Genomic DNA, 25,566 nt, shown 5'->3' with positions numbered 1-25,566 from the left:
CAGGACCCTGAGCTTCCGGTTGCTTGCCATTTCAACACTCCCCCCTGCTCTCATGCTCACATCTCTGTCCTGGGATTGCTGCAGTGTTCCAGTGAACATCAACGCAAGCTCGAGGAACAGCATCTCATCTACCGATTAGGCACACTACAGCCTGCCGGACTGAACATTGAGTTCAATAATTTCAGAGCATGACAGCCCCCCACTTTACTTTCTTTTTCAGTCATTTTTAGTTATTTTTTCTTCCTTTTTTTTTGCATTCCTTTTTACATTTTTTACAATCTTTTTTTGCATTTATTTCATTTTATCTTAGTTTGTTCAGTTTGCTTACCCACTGTTTTTTTCAGGTTGTTTTTCTTCAGGTTTGCACTTGATGTTCAATATTCAGTATATTCACACCTAATCTGTACTAATGCTTTGTCTTTCAACACACCATTAACATATTGTTTGCCTTTGCTCCGTGACCTTTTGGTCAGCTATGTGGCCTGGTCCAATCTGCACCTTCTCCTTTGTTATCTCTTGCCCAACCCCCACCTCACTTGTTTATAATCTGTGACTTTTCTAATATTTGTCAGTTCCGAAGAAGGGTCACTGACCCGAAACGTTAACTCTGCTTCTCTTTCCACAGATGCTGCCAGACCTGCTGAGTGAATCCAGCATTTCTTGTTTTTGTTTCAGATTTCCAGCATCCGCAGTATTTTGCTTTTATATTAGAGAAGATGAGATTGTTCTTTGAGTAGAGAAGGTAAAGGGGAAACTGAATAGAGGGATCTTGATATAAAACCAAAAAGTGCTGGAAATACTCAGCAGTCCAGGCAGCATCTGTGGAGAGAGAAGCAGAGTTAATGGTTCAAGTCTGTGACCTTTCATCAGAACTCTGGGGGGATCAGAAATCAGAGATTTTGATAGTGTAAATAAGGAGAAACTTTCCACTGATGGGAGGATCAGTTGTAATGGAATATAGGTATAATAGGCTTAATTAGATAGAATTTAGATATAGTTAATATATTGTACCTTTAAAATTAGAGATTGAATAAATGGGCAGTTTTCAAGACTTGCTGAAATTCTCCTTTAAGAAGGTAGAGTTAGAAATTTCAAGGTCCCTGTTACAATAGAATATGAACCAGAAACAACTTTTAAGTTGGGAAATCCATTTCAGTGTCTCTGTTGCCAGGGACTTGGAGGATAAACACACCCATTGAAATATCCTGTGTGACATCAGTAAAAGGTAGCCATAAATTTAATTAATTGATGGTATTGGTAAATGTAGGCAGATTGACCCACAAAGAGGGTTCAACCTACCATAAAACACAATTATAGATAATAGAGCAATAAAATTGACTGACAGGAACAAGAGGTCAAGTAAACACAATTATAAACATTTTGACTAGATAAATGCTCACAACTTGGGTTGTTTTCCTTGGAGCAGAGAAGGCTGAGGGGGGAACCTGATTGAGGTATATAAAATTATGAGGGACCTAAATAGGGTAGATAGGAAGAAACTTTTTCCGTTAGTGGAGGTATCAATAACCAGGGGGTATAGATTTAAGGTAAGGGGTAGGAGGTTTAGAGGGGGTTTGAGGGAAAAAAAAATTCACCCAGAGGGGGTTGGAATCTGGAACACACTGCCTGAAGGGGTGGTAGAGGCAGGAACCCTCACAACATTTAAGAAGTATTTAGATGAGCACTTGAAACGCCATAGCATACAAGACTAGGGGCCAAGTGCTGGAAAATGGGATTAGAATAGATAGGTGCTTGATGGCTGGCGGGGACATGATTGGCCGAAGGGCCTGTTTCTGTGCTGTACAACTCTATGGCTCTATGACTAACGTCAAGAACAGGAGAATTCCAGCAAAACATTAAGTGGAGATGTTAGTTAATGATACTACCAAATATGGATTTTAAAAGCACGAAAAATACGCAGAGAAAGGCAACACCTATATGCTAAAAGGTCAGATGACACCTTAGAAACAGTATAAACATGAGGGTATCTGAAGCAAAAATTAGAAGTGTTGAATTCCTCAAACAATACTTCTCACCCTATGGTTTAGTTGGGGAATTTAAGGTAAAGTTTTACTTTAAATTTTGATGGATATTCCAAGATATTTTGCTGTAACATTAGCAAGGTTAAACTTTTGGATTCTATGTTAGAAATAAGATTTTGTTACATCTCTTAGTAATATTTGATAGTGATATACTTATCCACTTAAAAGTGTATTGCATGTTAAATTCTTTAATATATAAAAGTTAATAAATCATCTCATGTAGTATTCTGTATACAACTACAAGAACCCCCCTCTGTCTTTTTAAATGGAGATACACGTATTGAAGAGAGTTTCCCAGACCCTTACATCTGGGATATTTATGACTTAGCCATAATTAAAAATAGGCTATCCAAAAGATGGTAATATTCTCTGTTAGTTTTCTTTCTTTGAGGGAAAACTAGTTCAATCCTTTGGACCCAAATAAGTGTCTATAAGAATTTGTCTGGCTTGTACTTAATTAAAGGAGATTCATAGGGATGTATGCCTGATTTGGTTTGGTCCCTAGAAGGGGTTCAACTCATAAATCACTTCACTGGAGCCAGAAGGTACAGATTTAAGATAATTAGCAAAGAAGCAAATTGGAGATGAGAGATTTTTTTTTTTTTTTTTTTTAAACAGAGCAAGTTACAGTCTGGAACGCACTCCAAAGATTCACAACCCTTTGAGTGAAGAAATTCCTTATCACAGTCCTTACCCCGAGACTGTGCCCCCGCGTTCTAGATTCCCTGGCCAGGGAAAACAACCTCTCAGTGTTGACCCAGTCAAGCCCCTTCAGAAACTTGTATGTTTCAATGAGATCACCTCTCATTCTTCTAACCTCCAGATAGTATAGGCCTCCATATCCATTGTAAATACATATCAATCTTGTGTATGTGCAGGCTTCCTCTCTGCAAAACTTTAGTTCCTCATTTTTAATCACACTTCTATGCTATGGTTGCCATTATAAATTCTTGTGTCAACAGTTATAATGGAAACTGTCTATGTAAACTTGTCACACTGTAATTACATCTTCCCATCAGATGTGATGCTATAGCATCTCCATTTTGAATCTCCTACATTTGCAAATTGCTACAGAGGGTCTCCTAGTCTCCAAACAACTCTACCTCACAGCTTCCCAAATCCCTGAGTTGCTATTTAACTATCAATAATGTGAAATCTGAGAATTATTTAAAAACAACAAAATATATGATCTTAAAATGGGGGCCAAATTATACCTGGATACTATGGTCTGATTATCCCTCTTTACCTGAAGACTACACTTGATTTGGTCTTCCCCATCAGCAATGGCAAGGGACCTTGGCTAGTTTAAAATAATTGGGCTACCCTCTATGCTATAGTGGACTCTCAGTTTAAATCAAAAAACTCAGCACAGGCTAGGGATGAGAACAGAGACCACGCTCACCTGTATGACTCAGAAGCTGAATGAATAAGCTCGCTAAATCATTGGGGAAGCCCCATACATGGGCAAATCCAAGATTCCTCCACTGATAAATCAATTACAAAATGCACTGAATAAAAACACACCCTATATCCCACTACGAATTCTCAGCCCTGGGAAAGGACCTTATGGATTTGGACTGACCTTTAACCCTTCCCCACTTGCAAATCCTGGCATACAAGAGAATTCAACCAATAGACCTGATTTTAAACCGTAAAAGGCAGTGATAATGTGATCTATTTACATACATTTATTTGAAACCCTTCCTCTATTATAAAAATAAATTTACTGAGTGTAATTAGCAGTTTTAATTATAGTAACAAAAGTGCTTCCAATTCAGATAATGATCTCTGATCTAACAACAAACAGGTCGCACCTGCTACAAAAGCTGCAGTTATCCCATCGCACAGTATCCTTGTTCACACAAGGACTGCACTTGAAGATTAGAAATTGTAAGAAATGACGGGACAAACCCAGGTTGCCAACCCTGGTTGGTCTTCTTCCTGGAGGTGTCATCACGCAACTTCCCAACTCTGACGGTCCTGCCTGGTTGAAGAGCCTTTTTCCCTATTTGCATAATTAACAAAAGTATGCCAAGAAAATAAACACATGTTCTAATGCCATTAATAACCAGAGATCCCAGACGGAGATCAGAATGTTTTTTCACTCAATGTTGTCAAGACCTCTACCTGAGGAGGCAGTAGAAGCTTATGCCATTAGTAAATTTTGAAAAGGGAGTTGTACCACAGGATGAGGAACTGCGTTATGGCCAAAAAAAAGGGATGTGGAACTAAGTCTGACTGCTCTTTCAAAAATCCAGCAAAGGCACAACAGATTGGATTGCCTCTTTCTGTGCTGTAAGTTTCTATGATTCTCCTCCCAAATTGCTTGCACCAGTGTCCAGGACATTAATCTTTAATTCCAGCAGACTTCAGGGAAATCATGGATGTTTTTCTTCATTTGTTTGTGGGATGTGGGCGTCTCTGGCTAGGCCAGCATTTATTGTCCATCCCAAATTGCCCTTGAACTGAATGGGCCATCTAGGCCATTTCAGAGGGCATTTTAAGAGTTAGCCACATTGCTCTGGGTCTGGAGTCACATGTAGGCCAGACCAGGTAAGGATGGCCTATTTCCTTCCCTAAAGGACATTAGTGAACCAGATGGGTTTTTACAACAATCGACAATGGTTTCATGGTCATCATTAAACTAGCCTTTTAATTCCAGATTTATTTAATTGAAATCAAATTTCACCATCTGCCGTGGTGAGATTAGAGTCCATGTCTCCAGAGCATTAGCCTGGGTTTTGGATTACTCGCCCAGTGACATTACCACTGCGCCACCACCTCCCCTGAGGTTGGCAACCCTCGGATGTACACACCCCATGTAATGTAGGGCTGACAGAATTAACACTTTAAAAAAAATTTTGGTTTGGAGGGAGAGGTGAAACGGGGGAGTTGGTTTGTATTTTTTCATTGAAAATCAGGCATTTAAGATTGAAAATTGATAAATCCCTCAAGTCATGTATCCCTCACTCCAGGTTACATGACTTGCCTATTTATGCAATTTCTGCAATAGCTGTCATTCCTCTTGCTTACACTCTGCTACATCCCACCCTCACTGCCAGGCCTTGATTACTGTATGGGGAGAAGGGTGTTGGGGGACTGGGAAGGGGGAATAATCACATTTGAACCATTATGTTTTGATTGATGCTGCCTAAATATGTCACTTCATTGCTTGCGTCAACATCAGTGACGGCCCTTGAGATCAGTACGCCACACGCAGCTCAAAATACTCTCCAGACACATCCCAAGGAAGGGCAAAACCTACATTGTACTGCTAGGCATTTTCCAGAATTCAAGGGATGATAGTGCAAGAGTGGCATAGTGGGAAGCACTCACGCCTCTAAGTCAGATGGCTGTAGGGTCAAGTCGCACTCCAGAGATTTGAGCAGAAGATAGAGGCTGACATGCTGGTGAAGGAGTGCAGCACTGTAGTTGTCGTCGTCTTTCGTGTGAGATGTTAAGCTGAGGCCCCATCTGCCTTCGCAGCACTGAAAGAGTAGTTGCCCTAATGTAAGAGCAAAGTACTGCAGATGCTAGAACTCAAATGAGAACAGAAAGTGCCGGAAATACTAAGCAGGTCTGGCAGTAGCTGTGGAGAGAGAAACAGAGTTAAGGTTTCAGATCTGCGACCCTTCATCAGAACTCCCTTAACCACCATCACTGAAACATTTTACCTGGTCATTATCACATTACTGCTTTTTGGGAGCTTGCTGTGCACAAATCACTGCTGTGTTTCCAACATTACAACAGTGACTACACTTCAAAAGTACTTCATTGGCTGTAAAACATTTTGGGATGTCCTGAGGCTCTACATAAATGCAAGTCTTTCTTTTCTTTCCAAATCTTCTCAGGGGATGTGTGCACCCTTCCCTCATTCCCACTTTCGCTGCTCTTATTGATTTCTGAAACTTTAATGATGACAACAAGAGTCTCAGGCAAAGGCTTTTATTGGGACAGTCAGGATGATCAGCTGGTTAACATTCTCCATTATCAGGAAGCTCTCTCCAGATTTACCTGTCACAGCTGTTAAAATCCTGCTTTGGGTTAAATCACAAAAGATCACAATTTTTTAAAATTACAAACAAAAAAAAATCACTAAAAATACTCTATTTATGATTAGTTCTACATTCAAATGTAATAAAGATAAAAATCAAAACTGTCAAAAACTACAGAGTTGACTGAATCTACAACATCTGAAAGCTTAGCTCCTTCCACTCTTCTCTTGAAAGTCAAGAGGACTGTATGAACAGATTATTAAACTCTAACTTCTGAGTCTACTCTGTAAATTTTCTTGGCCAATACAAACAATTTTCCGCACTTTGTGCAAGTATTTTCAAAGTGATGAAGACTGACCCACAACTGGTTTGTGTCCATGTATGGCGTCAGCCCGATTGATAATACCCTGTTGACCCTATTGAAGGGTTTGTAGTTTTTATTTAACTGGGCCAAGGTGAAGAAGCGCCATCACTGTAGTGTAACCATGAAGTAATTCATCGCATTCTGAAGAGTTGCCACACTCCCTTAGTGAGAAGCTCTCAGTCACGATGCGGTCACAACCGATTTCTCCGTTACCAAAAAACCCGAATAATGGAACACCTGGAAACTGCTTCCTGAAGGCATCTGCTTCTACGTTTTCCTTGTTGGAGTAGTAGTTCTGACCACGTCCGATGCAGGCAAACATGAAGCCCACGGTGTTGGCCTCGGGAATGTTGGCCGCTTTGAGACGCTGCATTGCCGCTTCTGCGTTCTTGGGCGTATCTACCTCCTCGTCCAGGAGGATGGACGCCACCTGGATCGGTCTTCCACTTAATGACAGGCCAACGAAACCATACATGCGCTTGATATCAATACTAGAAAGGTGGGGCGGGGGGGGGGAAAAAAAAAAAAGAGAGAAACAAGAGTAAAACGGATTGTAAAAGCTCACTCAGTAAGTCTCCAGGGAGCCAAGAGCCTGTATTTTGGATGAAAAATAGAAAGAATGTTTGGTCCTTAATGCATGGAGATATAAAACTGCTCTGTGATGAGTAACTGCTTATACATCACTTTGTGTTCCAGGAAAAGTCACTTTTACAGAAGTGCTGTGCAAGCAAGGGACTGCTGTGGATTAGAATGGTGTCTTTCACCTGAGACCAGGGTTAGAATCACACCCAAGCCAGTGGATGAAAATCTCTTCCCGTCTGCTGGCTGCAAAGGTCCAACTTAAAACGAGTTTGGAAAATCTCAATTGATTTGTGACTAGAAATTAGAATGAAACACAAAATCACCCTTAATGGATAGTTCCTGCTGATGAAAGTAGTATCACTCTTTTGAGGCTGGGGCTGAAACACATTGTTTGTGGAAAATAGAGGGAACACTACCCACCTGCATGTTTTATACCGAATGACCATGTTTCATGGTGACTCTGGTTCTGCTGAAATTGAACATCCTATTCCTCTTCATCATCCAGCACAAGATCCACAGAAACGAAAAAAAAAAGGTGGCAGGAGTCTGTTTTAAGATTACTTCTATAGTTTAAGTTACCTGCTTAATTAGTCACCTCACTAACCCACAGATAAGAATCATTATAATGTAATGCTTTCCTTCTCTCTGTAGGTGTTAATTCCGTAGAATTTGTAAATTGGATGAAAAAAAACACAGCTGAGCCCAGGTGGGCTAGAATCTAAAAAAAAACCTGGAGAATGACTCTTTCTCCAACAATTAACAAGCTGTGAACGAAATCACTCGAACATATGGCTCTAAAATGTCGAACTTCTGATGCTACTTTGTTAGTGGATTTCTAATTAGAGGGGAAAATAGACATTCTGCTACTTATTAAGAAAGCAATTTAACCCCAAGATTGTCTCTTCATTCTTTCATATCTCTGACTAACTGCTGCCTTGTACTTCAACCTACACCTTGTTTCATTAACTGGAAGGTCCTAGCCCTTACAGTGTTGACTCATTTTTATGCTCCGACTCTAACTGGCAATTGATATTAAAAATGATGACGGCACTTCCCACATGAAGTGAGAAACATACCTTTTGAAATGATAAAGATCGGGTGGGAAAGCACTTTGTACTGAAAGGGAACTTATTAGGGCTTTCCTCCTTTAAGATGCAAGTCAAAACACAGAGAAACCTTTTTAATGGGAATGTCTTCAATAAGGAGCAGACAAGCTTATTATTGTTTTAATAAAGAACACAGACAGTAGGCACACTGATCCTGACTAACAAGAAGTGAGTCACAAATACACCAAAACTACTTAACACAACTTTTATAAACTGTCCCAAAGCAGTCATTCCACTATCACCTCTCTACTGCACCGACATTCAAGGACTGTTTATGCATACACATGGAACATTGTCCACCGAGCCTGGACAACTGGGAAATACCAGGGACAATGCCAGCACTTTGGCTACATCTATCTGGTTGGTAAGAAGAGGTCCTGTCTGTCTGCTCGGGTAAATGCTATGGATCCAATAACGCTACTCAAAGAAGTTCTCCCAGCGCCCTGGCCAACATTCCTCCCGCAAAATGTCACCAGAAAAGAGTCACTGGCCATCCATCACAGCGCTGTCTGTGGCACGTCGTTGGCGCAGAACGTCTGTCACCTTTATCTAAATAGCAATAGCCACTGCACTCCAAACCATTGCGTGAAATACTCTTATGCTTTGACAATGCGATAGAACTCCAATACAAATGTCTGGTTTCAAATGTATTGAAAGAACAATGTGTTGACCCATCCTCAACTTCATACTTTCACAAGATTGTCAAGGTTGCAGGATTTCCACATCAGAGCACTTGGAACCTAAAAGGGGAAGGTGGACAGTCCATCAAACGCCCACAGCCAAGTCATTTTCAAAGACAGATTCAATTGTATGATCTTTACTGTCATGTAAGGAAATTCTTAATCTGCACTCCTCACAGAATAGACATATGACCCAGTTTATTATTTTTTGTAAAACAAAGTATTCCACTTATTGCAGGTGTGAAGGACTTGATATTGAATTTATATTTCTGCTAAACTGCCCTCATCCTGCCACGCATAGAACGGTTACAGCACAGGAAACCATTCAGCCTGCTGAGCCCATGCCAACTCTTTGCAAGAGCAAATTAGCTCGTTCCACTCCCTCTCCCCATAGCCCTGCAAATGCTGTCTCTTCAGGTGCTTACCCAATTCCCTTTGAAAGCCATGAATGAATCTGCCTCCACCACCCTTTCAATCAGTGCATTCCAGATTGTAACCACTCTCCGCATAGAAAGGTTTTGCTGATGTCACCTTTGATACTTTTGCCAAACACTTTAAATTGGTGTTCTCAGCCCTTCCATCAATGGGAACAGCTTCTCTCCATCTACTCTTGTCTATACCTATCACAATTTTGAACAACTCAATCAAATCTCTTCTCAACCTTCCTTCTCGAAAGAGATCAATCCCAGCATTTCCAATCTATCCACCTAACTGAAACCAGTCATCTCTGGAACCATTCTCATCGTTTCTGCACCCTCTCTAAAGACTTCACATCCTTCCTAAAGAGCAGTTCCCAGAATTGGACACAACACTCCAGTTAAAGGACAAACTACTGTTTTATAAAGGCTTACCATAACTTCCTTGCTTTTGTACTCTGCCTCAGTTTATAAAGCCCAGGATCCCGTATGCCTTTTTAACTGCTTTCTCAGCCTGCCCTGCCACACAAGCACACTTCCAATAGTTAACTAAATAAAGCAGGAATCCTTGATTTTATTTCTCTCTAGTTCAGTGGTGGTGAAGCCGACAAATACTCCTCCCCCAGATCAACTAGCTAGGGATAAACCAGAGACCTCCCTGGTCTCCAGAGCTCGCTAACATATCAAGTGGTGCATTTACCTCGGAGCCTTAGGGGGAGTTGATTTGCAAGTTTTTACTGCAGTCTGGGAGCGTGCGGTTACATGGCAATGTAGTGGAGTTGAGCTTAATTACACTGTGGGGAGTCATCTTGATGGACAGATAAATCATTCGTAGCTGTGGAATGAATTAATTGCATGAGGAAAACTCAGAAGCATTTTCTTCCCAGCATTAACGAGGTACATGAACAGATAAAGGCATGGTAGTGTGGGTACCTACCTTTCAGAACTGGGGGAAAACACTCGGTCAACGTGGCCCCCAACCACAACAATGTTCCTCACATTGAATGTCATGGTGAGTCGCTGGATGAAGTCAGCAGCTGCAGGTTTGAAGGTGTTGTAGCCAAACAGGAGGACAGCACGCAGGTCAGGGTTATCCTTAAGGCCTGAGAGATTAAAAATGAGCAATAAAGCTGTGCGGGCAATTTCTCAACGTGCCCTGGATTTGGGCAGTATTTGCTTACAGGCACACCAAGCAGCAAAAACAAAACCTGGAATGTTTGCTGACAGGAAACTATTATTTTTCATCAAATGAAAAGATGTTACTTTAGGCCCAGATGCAGGCAGTTCAAGATATGTAATAGAGTAAACATCCTTTCATTCAGTCCCTACTAGAAACAGCAATAGTGACCCAGTTTTCTTATTATGAATAAAATTCCAAGTGGAATTCCAAAATGCCTTCCATATTTGCCTACATAACAGTGACTGTTCTTCAAAGTAATTCATTGTTTGTGGAGGGCTTTGAAAGACGTGATGAGGTGCTATACAAATGCAACTCTATTTTCCCTTGAAAGACGAGAGAGTAGGGATGCTATCAGCAATTTCCATATGGGTAGAATTGACCCAAATTTGCTCCAAGCAGAAAGCCCAATATTCACCATAGAACAGTATTATTTGTTATGGTACCTGAACTTTGCCAGCAGACAGCACTGCAATAAACTACTACACTGAAATACGGCACCTATTTCTCATCATAGATTCACTACAAATCCTATGCAACATAATTCTTGGTTTATGCACAACACATTTCAACACAAAGCTTTACAGCACCATCCAGTGGTAACAGATCAGATAGCGAGCAGTATCACAACAAAGTAACAGGAGTTTTCGAAATAAAATTGATTTGAAATCCATGAAACGTCAAGAAGCTCTCCAATTGGGAATTCTAAATGGCTGTCTTTGCCCATAAAATGACAATCACTCCACTTCAAAGTAGGATATCTCCAAGCCCTTCAACGTTTACCACCCTGAAGAACAAGAGCAGCAACATTATCATCGTCACAGCACTCCACCCTATCTTGGATATGCATCCCATAATGGTTGGCTTATAATCCTAGAACTCCCTACCTAACACCACCACGGTAGGGGCAACACTATAAGGACTGCAGTGATTCAAGGCAGTGGCCGACACCACCTCCTCAAAGTATTGAAGGATGGACAAAAACTGCTGCCTTAACAACATCACCCACTTCCCCCGAACAAAGAAAAAGGTAATTGATTTACATGAAGCACTTCCCAAAGACCAAATAAATGCAAGCTTCGTTTTCTCTCTCTCCCAAAAAGAAGTCAGCAATGTGTGTCTGTTGAGGCCAATAGCCTTCAGTAGACACTGGTTGCTGATCAACAACCCACAAAGTTTAGAAAAGCACTCCAGCTTTACTTGTCAAAATACTTGATGACATTACATTACAAAGCAAGACTGCAAAACAAGTTGCAGATCAGATGGAATATTGATAGAGCAGACCCTGGGGATTAATTTAAAACTGTCCAAATATTTCACTTAATACATTTAACAGCTGTTCGAAAGCAAAAGCAAGATGCTTTCAACCTGTCCATCTCGGCTGAATTAGAAAAACAGGCCCCAAAAAAGGTCATGACCCAGTCTGTGCAATGTTTAGAAGGCAAAGCAAAAGAGCTCACTAATAAATTGGACTTTTCCACATTAAGTCTGACAAAATCCAGTAAATGGGCAAGACGCTCAATCACCAGTACTTATTACACTGAATCTTAATGAAATTTTGTTCTGCATTTGCATTCTACTGGCTATCATTCGCTAAGACACAAATGCAATTAGATCCATTTAAATGTATTATGAATGGAAATCAGATACAGGAACAATTTTCACAACAGGGATATCATGGTTGATTTGTTGTAATTGATGCTTCAGGGTTATAAGGAGCTACTTTTTGCAAATGAATGGGAAGGAGGGTCAGTTATTAAACATGCTTGTTATAAAATTACTAAATGCACCCTTATTTTATATAAGAATTTCTACTGTTAAAAAATGTAATTTCAGCTCTCCCAATGGTTTAGGAGTAGGCCATTCATTCCTTTAGCCTGTTTCACCATCCAATCTGATTATGGCTGGTCTGTAACTCATCGCCATTTCCCCACCTTTGATCCACATCTCTGACACCCTTGCCTAATAAAATGCTTAGCAGCTTTAGCCAAGATAAAATACAGAATTTAACCGAACGGAAATCTGAAAGGAATACCTGTTCTGATTGCCGCGATGAGTACAGTAACAAGCTGCAAATCCAGGCTGATACGGCAAAAAGTAATACTTAGCAATTTTAAATTAATTTGCTGTCTTCAGCTCAATTTTATTATGCTACATTGGATTGCAATCAATCCGCACGCAATTAGATTGCAGTCGAAATTTATATCCACTTGCTAGCTGTCAGATGTACAGTCAACGAGACTTATTAGTCTTCATATCCATTGCTAAAGCCAGCTTCCATTCCAAGATTTCTTGCTTTTAGCAATAACATGCCTTCTGTGTTTAAACTGTAACATCTTTATTTGGAAATACCCTTGCTGTGAAAGTTCCTTGTGGAGAGCTTCACAGGCCATGCTGGCAGGAAATAGAAGCCTAATTTCAATGATGGATGACTTACAGCAGTCGCACTGGATTCAAAACAGCCTAAATATTCCAATATTAGTCTCTCCCTTCCAACCACCCACTGTGGGAGTAAAGCAAGCACACCAAGTTCAAGTATGCAATGAGTAAAACGTGACAGCAGTTCAAATATCAAACTACAAGTTTAATTACGGTAATTGTATATACTTCTGGCAACATACCTGTACTATGAGATGCAATACACTAACTGCAAAGAAAAATTATGCACTTTTCAAAAAAGTGCATAACGCAAATTTAAGATTAAAAATGGTATGGCCTTCTGAGTTGCAGCGAGCAGCTTACTGGGTCAGAATCTCAGGATAAGAGGTGGCCCTTTTTGGACTGAGAGGGGGTTGTGAATCTTTGGAATTCTCTATCCCAGCGGCTGTGGATGCTCAGTCGTTGAGTATATTCAAGACTGAGGGGGATAGATTTTTGGGCACTAAGGGAATGGGGATCAAGCAGGAGAGTGGAGTTGAGGCAGAAGATCTTATTGAATAGTGCAACAGGCAGGAGGACTGTATGGTCTGCTCCTGTTTATGTTCTTATGCTTACAAATGCATTCCAAACTGCAATTCCCCGACCAGACAGCTCGTCCTTTGTTTAGCTAACCACAATGATGCAAAACCTATAAAGGCACTCACCAACCTGGAGGTGCTAACCTACAATCTGAAGTCAACTTCCAGTCACCAAACAACCGTTAAAGTCTCTTGCTGCTAAGTGGAATCCGGTAGTTTTTCTTTTCATGTAATAAATAGCTCCTTGATAGCGTATTTAATTAATTATTGTCAAATTAGGCACACATCAATACAAGTTGGAAGGGCTTTCCAAAATTAAATCAAGTACTTTTTTAAAAAAAAGTTTTATTTCCTTGCCAGTTGTTCATTTATTGACCGTTATGGAACTCAATTTTCATCATCAGCGCTTTAAATACAGAAACAACCTGAGTATAAAAGTTGTCTTAAACCCATTGTATCCTACGAATTTCACTCCCAATTTTTCCTATATCATTTAACATTTACCCCATTAACACTGCAGAAGTCGGGGCAAACTTGCCTGCTTCTTGGAGTTTTTCTTGATCAAACGTGTTATTGTTCATATCTTTGTTTGACAAGTGGAAAAATTTGACTGTCACTCCGTCAATTTTGGGCAGGAGCAGGGAAAACCCTGCAATTCCATCTTCTACCTCTAGAGGTCTCTGCGTGCCACTTCCCATAGGAGTGTCTGAAAAACAAATTAACCAGGCAATAAATGTGAAGTCACAAAAACTGAGTAAAATAAAATATTTTCTTTAAAAAAAAAAATCAACTTTTGGTAATGCTTTGAGGTCAATGTTTAACATTAAAATTTCCTATGTAAACATTTAGAATGGAAATCCTGTATATAAACAGGCTGCAACGATATATTATGTAGGCTCTGGCCAGTAGGTGTTTCTGTGCAGTGGGTTTTTGAAGTCTGTTGCCAACTTTGCATATAGAAAGAAAAGTGTGCATCAACTGAGCCTGGGCAGTACAATGGACAATTGACCAGTAATATACTATTTCTTAAGTTTAATGCAAAGTATCTTTGGCCTCCTTGTCTCAAGAGACAATGGGTAAGCGCCTACAGGTGGTCAGTGGTTTGTGGAGCAGAGCCAGGAGTGGCTATAAAGGCCAATTCTAGAGTGACAGACTCTTCCAATAAACTTGGTTGTCGGGGCTGTTACACAGTTGGCTCTCTCCTTGCACTTGTCTTTTTTTCCTGCCAACTGCTAAGTCTCTTCGACTCACCACTCTTTAACCCTGCCTTGATGGCTGCCCGCCAGCTCTGGCGATCACTGGCAACTGACTCTCACAACTTGCGGTCAATGTCACAGGACCTCATGTCGCGTTTGCAGATGTCTTTAAAGCGGAGACATGGATGGCTGGTGGGTCTGATACCAGTGACCAACTCGCTGTACAATGCGTCCTTGGGGATCCTGTCATCGTCCATGCGGATCACATGGCCAAGCCATCTCAAGCGCTGCTGGCTCAGTAGGGTGTATATGCTGGGGATGTTGATCGCCTCGAGGACTTCTGCGTTGGAGATACTGTCCTGCCACCTGATGCCAAGGATTCTCCAGCGGCAGCGAAGATGGAATGAGTTGAGACGTCGCTCTTGGCTGACTTACGTTGTCCAGGCCTCGCTTACGTAGAGCAAGGTACTGAGGACACAGGCTTGAAACACTCGGACTTTTGTGTTCCGTGTCAGTGTGCCATTTTCCCACACTCTCTTGGCCAGTCTGGACATAGCAGCGACGCTGCTAATGCAAAGTATAGAGTTCTCTTAATAATGCTAAAGGTACAACCTATTTGCTAAGTTAACAGCGTTAAACAAAGGTCGGCTTTCCCATCTCAAATTAGAGAACAGAAAAGAAGGGATTTGTCTCTCCTACCGAGTTAGAGAAATATACATGTTGGGGTCCAGTTAAAGAAAAATGCCAAAGGTGGTTTATTAGTAGAGGACTGTTTTATCACTTGATTTTTGGGAAACGAAAGAATGAGAAACACAACTGACAATTTAGTCCCTCATTTCCACAGATCACAAATACAAAGTGCAAAGCTTGCAAAATTACGTGCATAAGCTCAAATGCCAGACAACCAACGACCAAAATGTTATCAGTTACACACTGAACCAGGATTTTTCATTCCATTCAAAATGAATAGTCCCTCCACAAAGCATCAGAACTAGAACTTACAACAAGAAAGCAATTTATTGAAACTTTTGCTCAGGACATGTGGTGGGTAATTTATATCTTGCATGAAATTGCAAAGCTGCAAGTGTTGTGTGGGCAAGTATTCAAATCATGCAATAAGCATTTTCTTACCAACCCTAGTCGCTGAATAAGTCCTGCATACTATGTGCAGTACAGTTACAGGTCCAAGTCTTGTTGGTAAACAAGTAGGTTGGACAGGCTCAAGATCTTCAAAACTCCAAAGTAAAGGGATTTTAATGCAGATCATAAACCATAAACAGTTTATGAAAGAAACTAATAGGGGCTTCATAAAAGTATGCACAATTGTTCACTACTAAAATGTGTAAAGGTGTAATGTTATTTAGTGGACAGCTCCGCACTGCACACTTGGACGAAAAAAAACAATCAGCTAAGGATCCCGGGACTAAAGGTAAACTAGAGCCTCCTGCTGGTAAGCATGGACATGTACGTTGGCAGAGAACAGGATTAGGCTCAGCTTCATTGCCTCCCCCAGAGCTGGATGGCTAGGTGACATTCACTTTCTGGGCACACATTAAAAAATGGTCCTAGAATGGTTACAGCCATTTGGCCCATCGTGTACATGACAGCTCTATGCAAGGGCAACTCAGCTAGTCCCACTCCCCTGCCCTTTCTCTGTAGCCCTGCAAATTTTCTCTCTTCAGATAATTATCCAATTCCCTTTAGAAAGCAACAATTGACTCTGCCTCCACACTTCCAGGCAGTGCATCCCTGATCCTAAGCACATACTCTGAAAAAGTTTTAGCTCATGTCGCCTTTGGTATTTTTGCCATCCACCTCAAACTGGTGTCCCCTGGTTCTTGATCCTTCCGCCAACGGGAACAGTTTCTCCCTATCTACTGCCTAGACTCCTCATGATTTTGAACGCCTCCATCAAATCTCCTCTTAACTTTCTCTTCTCTAAGGAAAGCAGCCCCAGCTTCTCCAATCTATCCACGTAACTGAAGTCCCTCATCCCTGGAACCATTCTCAAATCTTTTCTGCACCCTCTCTAATGGCTTCACATCCTTCCTAAAGTGTGATGCCCAGAACTGGACATAATACTCCAGTTAAGCTGAACCATCCAAGTTTAGTAACACAGAGCAGCCTGTGGCATGACATCTCAGCAGAAGCCTTCGAGGGAGGAGAATGTTAGTGGTGGAATTTTAATATTTTTTTAACACACAATAAAGATTTAACATTTAATCTCTTCAATGATTTGTCCAGTCCACCTCACAGAGTTCAATCTCTCAAACACCAGCACATAAAGAACTCCCAAGACTTACACACAATTCCAGGGCAACTGACTCCTATGGTTTCGCACGCCAAAGGCAGCAAGTTCTCCAATTTTTCTGCCACTTCCGCATCCTTGCTTTTCCTTGGCGGCCCATCTCTCCTCTCTGTAATTTTCAAATTAATAAAGGAAAGAAAATTACCAACTAACATATGCATCCATGTAAATGCAGCACATGAATAGGTTCAGCGCCAGACCGAAGTAAATCAACTACACCCTCTTTATTTTGCATTATGCCAGATGTAAGCAAACAGATATAATTAACAAATGAGCAATAAAAGGATCCGATAGCATGATACTGTCACAAATCACAAACACAGACACTTGTTTTGGAGGTGGGAAGAAAGTTTTTTTTTAAGTAACTATTTCCAAAATAATACATCTGGAAAATAATATTTTCTAGCTATTATTGAGGTATAAACTTAGAAAACGCATTGATAGGCCTGAAATTTCCCTTAACAAGAGAGCGCTCATTTTTGTCCATGACTACCATCCCACAAATGAAATGGAGGGGAAGCACAGCCTTGAAGCATGGGATTTAGTTAATGGGCATTAACTAGGGAGTACAATGTCTGGTTTTGCATTAAAAGAGGAATTGCCATTAGTTTTAAGGAGAAGCTTCGTAATCCAGAGAGTGGTGAGTACCTGAAACTCGCTACCACACGGAGTAGTTGAGGCAAATATCATAAATGCTTTTGTGGGGAAGCTGGTTAAACACAAGGGAGAAAGCAATAGAAGGATATGTTAATGGGTCGGATGAACACAGGTAGCAAGAGGCTCGTGTGGCGCATAAACTGGAATCCCAAATCGGAATTGCTATAAAATTCTTACTGGGCTCGACAGGTTTGATGCAGGAAGGATGTTCCCTCTGGTTGAGGGGGTCTAGAACTAGAGGACGGGGAGATGGTGGCGTAGTGGTAATATCACTGGACTAGTAATCCAGAGGTCTTGGCTAATGCCCTGGGGACACGGGTTCAAATCCCATCATGACAGCTGGTGGAATTTAAATGCCATTAATTAATAAAAATCTGAAATTAAAAGCCATGAAACTACCCTTGATTGTCGTACAAACCCATCTGGTTCACCAATGCCCTTTAGGGAAGGAAATCTGCCGTCCTTACCTGGTCTGGCCTACATGTGACTCCAGACCCACAGCAATGTGGTTGACTCTTAACTGCCCTCTGAAATGGCCCAGCAAGCCACTCTGGTTCAAGGGCAATTAGGGATGGGCAACAAATTGTGCCCTTGCCAGTGACGCCCACATCCCATGAAAGAGTAAAAAAAAAGTTTCAGAATAAGAGGTAGGCCATTTAAGACTGAGATGAGGAGGAATTTCTTTAGAGGGTGATGAATCTTTGGAATTCTCTACCCCAGATGGCTTAGGAGGCTCAGTCATTGAGTATGGTCAAGACAGAGATCGATAGATTTCTACATAGTAAAGCCACCAAGGGTTACAGGGATAGTGTGGAAAAATGGCATTGAGGTAGATAATCAGCTATGATCTTATTGAATGGTGGAGCAGGCTTGAGGGGCCAGATGGCCTACTCCTGCTCCGATTTCCTATGATCCTATATCAAAATACAGTCACTCTTAATTCAAATTCATTGATAATTCAGGATAAACAGTTATTTGCACTGCTTAATTGAAATTAATATATTTTTAATCCAAAAAAATCATTTAAAAAAATCTTAAATTGACATTTGTTTATATCCAAAACAAGTATTTCACCTTTCTTCCGCCTGCAAGAACCCTGTGCGCTGAAGGTATCAGTGCCAGCCATGTAAAGTACAGTTTCTGGCAGCACATAAACCTCCTGTTTAAAAGAGAGAGAGTCATAGTATCAATGGTACACACTGCTCAAACTACAGAACAGGAGCATGCTGAGAACCAGCCTATGATCACAACTGGAAGACAAAACGGCAATGCAAATGGCTTTTTATTTTAGAAAAAAGCCTTGTACTTAAAAGACAGTATTACAGCTTAGGTCTAGACAGAGTAGCACGGAAATAATCCGGAAACGAATCAGAGAATGTCCCAAATTCCAACTTTAAAATCGATATTGAACTTGCTGATCTTATCAGTGAGAATGCCCATCACATTTCAAAGTGTCAAAATTATACAGAAAAAAGAGAGATACAGCACTTTGTGCTGTTTTTATTCCACCCGCGAGCTAGAAATTATAAGCACCTTGCAATTTGCAAACCCCTCCCCAGCAATTAAACTCTGACTGACATTAGACTGTGTGGCTTTAAAGGATGTACAGCTTGTTACAAAAGGTTTTATTTTTGTACTAAAATCTTAGACTTCTGTGTGTTTTAAAAAACTGATAAAAGGATTTTCTGTAGACTTGGACACCCGCAAATAGCTGGACATTTTGGATTTTGACTTTGTATGCAAAAATAGGGGAAACAAGCAGTTTCAAGAAAACAGCAAGGGGTTTTGACCTGCTTTGAGTGACAGAGGAGACACACTGTCTGGTCATGTGATTGTCTCAGGAAGGTTTTTTTTTCTCCACTTTGGACACTTAATAACCAGTGAGTTGGACAAAGAACAGGCATTTAAAATTTTGCTTTGACCTGCCTGGAGCAAGAGAGGAAGATCCAGAAAAGTGTTACCTCTCTCTGTAAAGGAAACCTACATCTCTTGAAAAGAAACCCTACATTTGAATGGTGGCACATTCCTATTGCCTCCAGTCTCTGAAGAATTCCTGCATCCAGAGTGGTTCCTGTTGCCTCCTGTGTTTTGGGAAACCCTAGAACCTACAGAAAACTTCTCCTGCTGGACTGCTGCTTTAAAAACCCAAGCAGACCTGTTGCTACACCCTTTGCTGAAAGACCTGTGTGAAGCCTGCTGCAGACAAATTGCCTTGAACACCTACCCAAAGACTGTTCATCAACCTTGTCTGGAAAGACTTCAGGTAGCATCTGACTATTTGATTCTGGGACACCTCATCATATGAAAACATCCTGCCAGAACATGATAAAGTCAATCTTTTTTTTTCTTTTTATTCCTAAGAAACAGCTGTAAATCAAAAATCCTTTTCCCCCGTTAACTTTGAATGTATGTGAGCGCTAAGGTAATAAGGAGTTTTTCACATATATAGATTTATCTCGTTAGTAATTAAGACCTATTATTTCTTTTCTAATAAATAGTTAATGGTGTTGTTCTTTAAAGAAACCTGGTTTGGTGTGCTTTATTCTAGGGCTATTCTTTGATAGGTGGGAGACTTTATTTTTGATATGCTATGACCTGTGGAGTAGTGGGACTGAATTAACAGTGCATTACTCCTGTCTTGGTCGTAACAAGCTTTAAACACATCTTCACCTTAGCCACAGTGTAATACATTGTTCCATAACAGCATGAGCCCTATACTGTGTACACGCATCATTGCATTTACTGTGAGCCAAGCCACAAGGGATCTGCTGATCATTTAAATTTTGACTATTTAAAATTAATGCCTGCTGGCTTTGATGTCTGAATTCCAAATGCAGAACGTCAGTATGTGCCGAGAACTGACTACAGCAAAATAATGAAGAAAAACTCAACAAAAAAAATTTGTATTTTTATAGCACATTAAGGTGACTCACAGAGGCATAAGGGGAAATAAAATGGACACCAAGCCAAAGAAAGAGAAAGGTTGTTCAGGGTTAGGTTTTAAGGAAGAGACAAAGGTGGCAAGCAGGGGGTTTTAAGAGGGGGAATTCCAGAGTCTTGTAACCTAGGAAGCTGAAGGAGCAGCAACTAAAAGTGTCGAGAGGAAAGATGTACAAGCGGCTCGAGTCAGAGGAACGAAGACTTTGGGTTTGGGGACATTGTGGGGCTGGAGAAGGTTAGAGATAGAGAGGTATGAGGTCATGAAGAGATGTAAAAAGCAGGATGAGGATTTTATATTTGAGAGGTTGGGAAACTAGCAGCCAAAGTAGGTAGATGAGGACAGCTGGGCATGATGGGTGAGCAGAGCTTGGCATGGGATCAGACAAAGGCAATATTCTGATTTATCTACATTAGTCAACATTAAGATCATTTAATGTCAACTTGGCTCAGCTGGTAATCTTTTCATCTGTGAGGACAGCCCTTGAGGCTGTCACGAAACGATGAGAACACAATCTGGGTTGATACTTGGGTATGCAGAATTGAATTCTGCATACAAGAGACTCGGCCTGTCCCTGAATGCTGCCAAAACAAAAATTCATATCAATCTACGCCTGGTCAGCTAAATATTCCACCTCCCATCAATGGGGGCGGCACAGTGGCGCAGTGGTTAGCAGCGCAGCCCCACAGCTCCAGCGACCCGGGTTCAATTCTGGGTACTGCCTGTGTGGAGTTTGCAAGTTCTCCCTGTGTCTGCGTGGGTTTCCTCCGGGTGCTCCGGTTTCCTCCCACCACCAAAGACTTGCAGTTGATAGGTAAATTGGCCATTATAAATTGCCCCTAGTAGAGGTAGGGGGTAGGGGAATATAGGGACAGGTGGGGATGTTGTAGGAATATGGCATTAGTGTAGGGTTAGTATAAATGGGTGGTTGATGGTCAGCACCGACTCGGTGGGCCGAAGGGCCTGTTTCGGTGCTGTATCTCTAGATAAAAAAAATATATTGAAGGAGACACTCTGGAAAATGTTGAACACTTCCCTTGGCAGCCACCTCCCTCAAAAAGCCATCATTGACAAGATGATCCAACACCGGATCAGCTGTGCCAGCCCAGCCTTCTACACACTACGGCAGCAAGTGTTTGACAACAAAGACCTCCGCAAGTCAACAAAAGTCCTAGTGTACAGACAGTTGTTGTCACCACACTCATGTACTGCAGTGAGACCTGGACTGTGCATCACCAACACACAAGGGCGCTAGAGAAATTCCATCAGCAATGCCTCTGCCGCATCCTCCAGATTTAATGGGAGGACCATCGAACAAAGCGCTCGTGGCCTTCTTGAAGCCAGCTCCACAAGCATTCAGGTAAAACTTCTGCAAAACCAACTTCAATGGAGTGGACACCGTGTCTGGATGGCCAGCGTTGCAGGAGAGGACAAAGAAAATGCTTCAAAGACACTTTGAAACTCTCTCTGAGGCGTGGCAGCATTGACATTGATGACTGGGAAGAACTTGCTACCAATCGCTCAAAATGGTGACAACTTATGCATCAAGCTGCATCATACTTTGAGCCCAAACGCCTTAATGATGAGGCAGAGCGGAAGCAGAGAAGGAAAGAAAAGGAAGCACATCCTGCACTCCGGATCCCACTACCTCGTGGGACGTCCTGCCCCATGTACCCAAAGATCTGCGGGTCGAGAATCGGCCTGTTTAGTCATGTGAAGACCCACTGCAGGAACCCACGACCCTGAATCAACATCATCCTCGAATCGCGGGACAGCTGCCGCCGCCAATACTTGGGTTCATAAAGAGCAGAGTAAATGTTCATCTTCCCTTGCAAGGACTGAAATAGCTGTAAGGTAAGCGTATCAAGGGATGATGGAGTAAGGGTGGGTAAACGCAGTGGAGATACTGAACAGCCATGATTTAATTAAATGGTGAAGCAGGCTCGAGATGTTAAATGCTTACTCCTGTTCCTATTCAGCAGAAAACATCCATTTACAGACATATATTCAGACAGAAATGTTACAAATCTTAACTTAAAACAAAAATTACCAAAGGAAGTTGGTGGAATACAGTTTGCCTTGTATTCGGTTTTAGTATTGATCCAATGACAAATGCTGATAGCACCACTATCAACATCCTGGGGGTCACCATTGACCAGAAACTGAACCGGACCAGCCAAATAAATACTGTGGCTGCAAGAGCAGGTCAGAGGCTAGGAATTCTGCAGCGAGTAACTCACCTTCTGCCTCCCCAGTGCCTAGCCATCATCTACAAGGCACAAGTCAGCAGTGTGATGGAATACTCTCCACTTGCCTGGATGGGTACAGCTCCAATAACACTCAAGAAGCTCGACACCATCCAACAAAGCAGCCCGCTTGACTGGCATGCCACCCACCATCTCCACCAACGACGTACAGTGGCAGTAGTATGTACCATCTACAAGATGCACTGCAGCAACTCACCAAAGTTCCTTCGACAGCACCTTCCAAACCCGCAACCTCTACCACCTAGGACAAGGGCAGCAGATGCATGGGAACACCACCACCTGCAAGTTTCCTCCAAGCCACATACTATCCTGACTTGGAACTATATCGCCGTTCCTTCACTGTCACTGGGTCAAAATCCCAGAACTCCCTTCCTATCAGCATTGTGGATATACATACACCCCAAAGACTGCAGTGGTTCAAGAAGGCAGCTCACCACCACTTTCTCAAGGGAAATTAGGGATGGGCAATAAATGCTGGCCTGGCCAGCGACACCCACATCCCCCAAATGAACAAAAAAGGCATTTCTAGCATTTTCCTGACCGCAGGACGTCCCAAAGCACTTCACAGCCAATGGTGTACTGTTGAAGTGAAGTCACTGTTATCAGCCAGAGAATCCTTGTTGGCTACTGGCATTTTGCAACACTTTCACATCATTTTAAATTTTCTCACAGTTCTATTCTGTCTTCAGAGCAGCAAACATCACTTACCTCCAAGTCAACAATCATTTTTTTCACCAGGAAGTGATGGTCATCATCTTCATCTATGTAAGAGTGGCCTTTTGTAGAAATCCACGATAACCTTTGATGCAGCCTCATGACCCTACGTGCACAGTCCCTCCACAGTCTGCATACGCTGAAACACAATTATTAAATACTAAAATACAGTATACAGTGCAAATAGGATTGGAGATCAGTATGGCAAGTGATTTGTTATTGTCGGAGGCTGTTGGCAGGGCAAATGTGCTGGTGGGTCAGGGGGCACTGGTTGCCAAGGGAGACTTGTGGTTCCTGGGGGGGGGAGAAAGAAAGGGAGAAACAGGTTGGCAAGGTGGGGAGGGGAGGCAGTGCTTGCCAGGATTGGGGAGGGAGTTGTTGCCAGGGTGGGGTTGTAGGGGGGGGTAGTGCCAGGGTGGAGGAGGGGCTGGTTGCCAACAGGAAAGGAGTGGCCAGGGTAAAGGAAAGGGGTGGTTGCAAGGGTGGGGGAGGCCAGGGTAGGGGGTTGCCAGGGTGGGGTGGGAGGAAGGGGGTGGAGGCCAGGTGGGGTGGGAGGAAGGGGGTGGTTGCCAGGGTGAAGGAAAAGGGGGTGGTTGCCAGGGTGAGGTGGGAGGAAGGGGGGGGTTGCCAGGGTGAGGGAAAAGGGGGTGGTTGCCAGGGTAGGCAGAAGGGGGGGGGGGGGGGGGGGGGGGTTGCCAGGGTGGGAAAAGGGGATGATTGCCAGGGTAGGTGGTTGCCAGGGTGGGGTGGGAGGAAGGGGGCGGTTGCCAGGGTGGGGTGGGAGGAAGGGGGTGGAGGCCAGGGTGAGGGAAAAGGGGGCGGTTGCCAGGGGGAGGGGCAGTGCTGAAATTACCAGGCGCTCCTCTGCAGCGACTTTGTCGGCAGGAAGGTCAGGATCCGCTCCACCACCTCTGCCACGTTTGTCAGGACCGAGCTTTCGCTCTTCAAGTGGGTAATATCCATCGCTGACGAACCCTGGGAGCAATGGCGAGACTCCGGCCTTTGCACCCAGCTTCCGGGCCTCAAAGCCAGCCAGGTCACGTGGCAGTCCAATGACGCTGACTGCGGGGCGGAAGCGTCAACGGCGAGGAGACTGCGCATGCGCTAGTACAGTGCCTGCGCACAATGCACAATCAGGGCTCAGTCCCAGGGAACAGAGTCAGGGCTGGGAATTCAGTCTCTTTCCACTGCAGTTACTTCCAAAACCACTTTCTCTGCAGGCACTAACCAATGTACACGGCAGTGAGGAGGTTCTTGGTATTTTTGATGCTATAAATCTCAATTGCCTACCTCCATTCAGATCCAACATACTTTAAATTCATTTCAATTCCTTGTTGAGAACTGCTTTCATTTGTCCTTTGTCCATCTTTTCCTTGCAAACTCCTTCAGCCGTGTCATTCATCCCAACCATTCCATAGTCTTCAGCCCCTTTGTTCCATCTCATGCCTTCTAAACTCCTCTGTCTTGTTATTTCTCACCCCATCATCAAAAGCCCATTCAAAAACCTATATTTTTGAACATAGTTTGGGCAGTCTCTCTCGGCTGTGTCTCCTGAAACACTTACAGGCATAAGAGAAGTGCACATTCAGAGACAACCGTATAGTGAATAAAGGCTTTTATACTGAAGGAAGGGATCAAAGAAGTCCCCCACTCTCCTTAAGGAGGGACCTGTGGACATTGCTAACCACATTCCCTATTGCTTATTTGACATTGTGTCATCAAAGCCTATTGGCCATTAGCAAGCACTAGGAAGAAGAACCACACTTTCTCCTGCCTTTGCCAGCACTGCATGGGATCCACAGAGATCCTTGCTCACATTTACAAATCCCTCCAGAGACTGGTCCCATCCCCTTCTTAGGCCGTCCCTCAGGAACAAGGATGACTTTCTTCCACTCCAGGGTTGTGGGTCCGTAGGTGACTGAATAGTCCAATTCTGGATCCGCACACTCTGCCACAGGTGGTGTTTGATGAGGCGAGTGAATGGGATGCTCGAATTTCCAATGCTTCTTTCAATGTTTGCACTTGGTTGCTGCCTGGGCATGTCGACATTGTTTGAACTGGCTGGCACCTTCGCAGATGCTGCTTCTTCATTTTGGGCAGTTTCAGGCAAGAGATTCCCACGAATCGGTGGAGATGTCACATTTTTTCAGGGAGGCTTCAAGGACAT

The 25,566-nt window shown here is 42.6% G+C and overlaps 1 protein-coding gene across 2 annotated transcripts; it reads right to left on the bottom strand.

Annotated features, from left to right (window-relative positions):
- Positions 1 to 5,971: 5,971 nt before the first annotated feature.
- Positions 5,972 to 24,445, bottom strand: fbxo22 (F-box protein 22). 2 transcript variants are annotated; one of them, XM_068015506.1, is made up of 7 exons: positions 24,253 to 24,445; positions 23,394 to 23,538; positions 18,555 to 18,639; positions 16,819 to 16,932; positions 13,858 to 14,025; positions 10,123 to 10,288; positions 5,972 to 6,892 (listed from the first exon to the last, which is right to left on the bottom strand). In XM_068015506.1, the coding sequence occupies exons 1-7, from the start codon at positions 24,360 to 24,362 to the stop codon at positions 6,475 to 6,477; spliced, it is 1,206 nt and encodes a 401-aa protein (XP_067871607.1). In that variant the 5' UTR covers positions 24,363 to 24,445; the 3' UTR covers positions 5,972 to 6,474. The 2 variants fall into 2 exon arrangements, with proteins under 2 accessions (XP_067871607.1, XP_067871608.1); XM_068015507.1 differs by lacking the exon at positions 5,972 to 6,892 and adding an exon at positions 6,910 to 10,020.
- Positions 24,446 to 25,566: the final 1,121 nt, after the last annotated feature.

Source organism: Heterodontus francisci, chromosome 35 (assembly GCF_036365525.1).
Source record: "Heterodontus francisci isolate sHetFra1 chromosome 35, sHetFra1.hap1, whole genome shotgun sequence".
NCBI lineage: Eukaryota > Metazoa > Chordata > Chondrichthyes > Heterodontiformes > Heterodontidae > Heterodontus > Heterodontus francisci.
The sequence above is the reverse complement of the archived record's forward strand: the minus strand, read 5'-3'. Positions and strand labels throughout refer to the sequence as shown.

Excerpts from the sequence above, each read along its gene's own strand:
- fbxo22 (XM_068015506.1), bottom strand. The coding sequence starts at position 24,362 with ATGGATATTACCCACTTGAAGAGCGAAAGCTCGGTCCTGACAAACGTG. Across the intron at positions 16,933-18,554 it reads TTCTTGCAGGCGGAAGAAAG|AGAGGAGAGATGGGCCGCCA; the intron begins GTGAAATACTTG and ends TGAAAATTACAG. Across the intron at positions 10,289-13,857 it reads AGAAAAACTCCAAGAAGCAG|GCCTTAAGGATAACCCTGAC; the intron begins GCAAGTTTGCCC and ends TTAATCTCTCAG.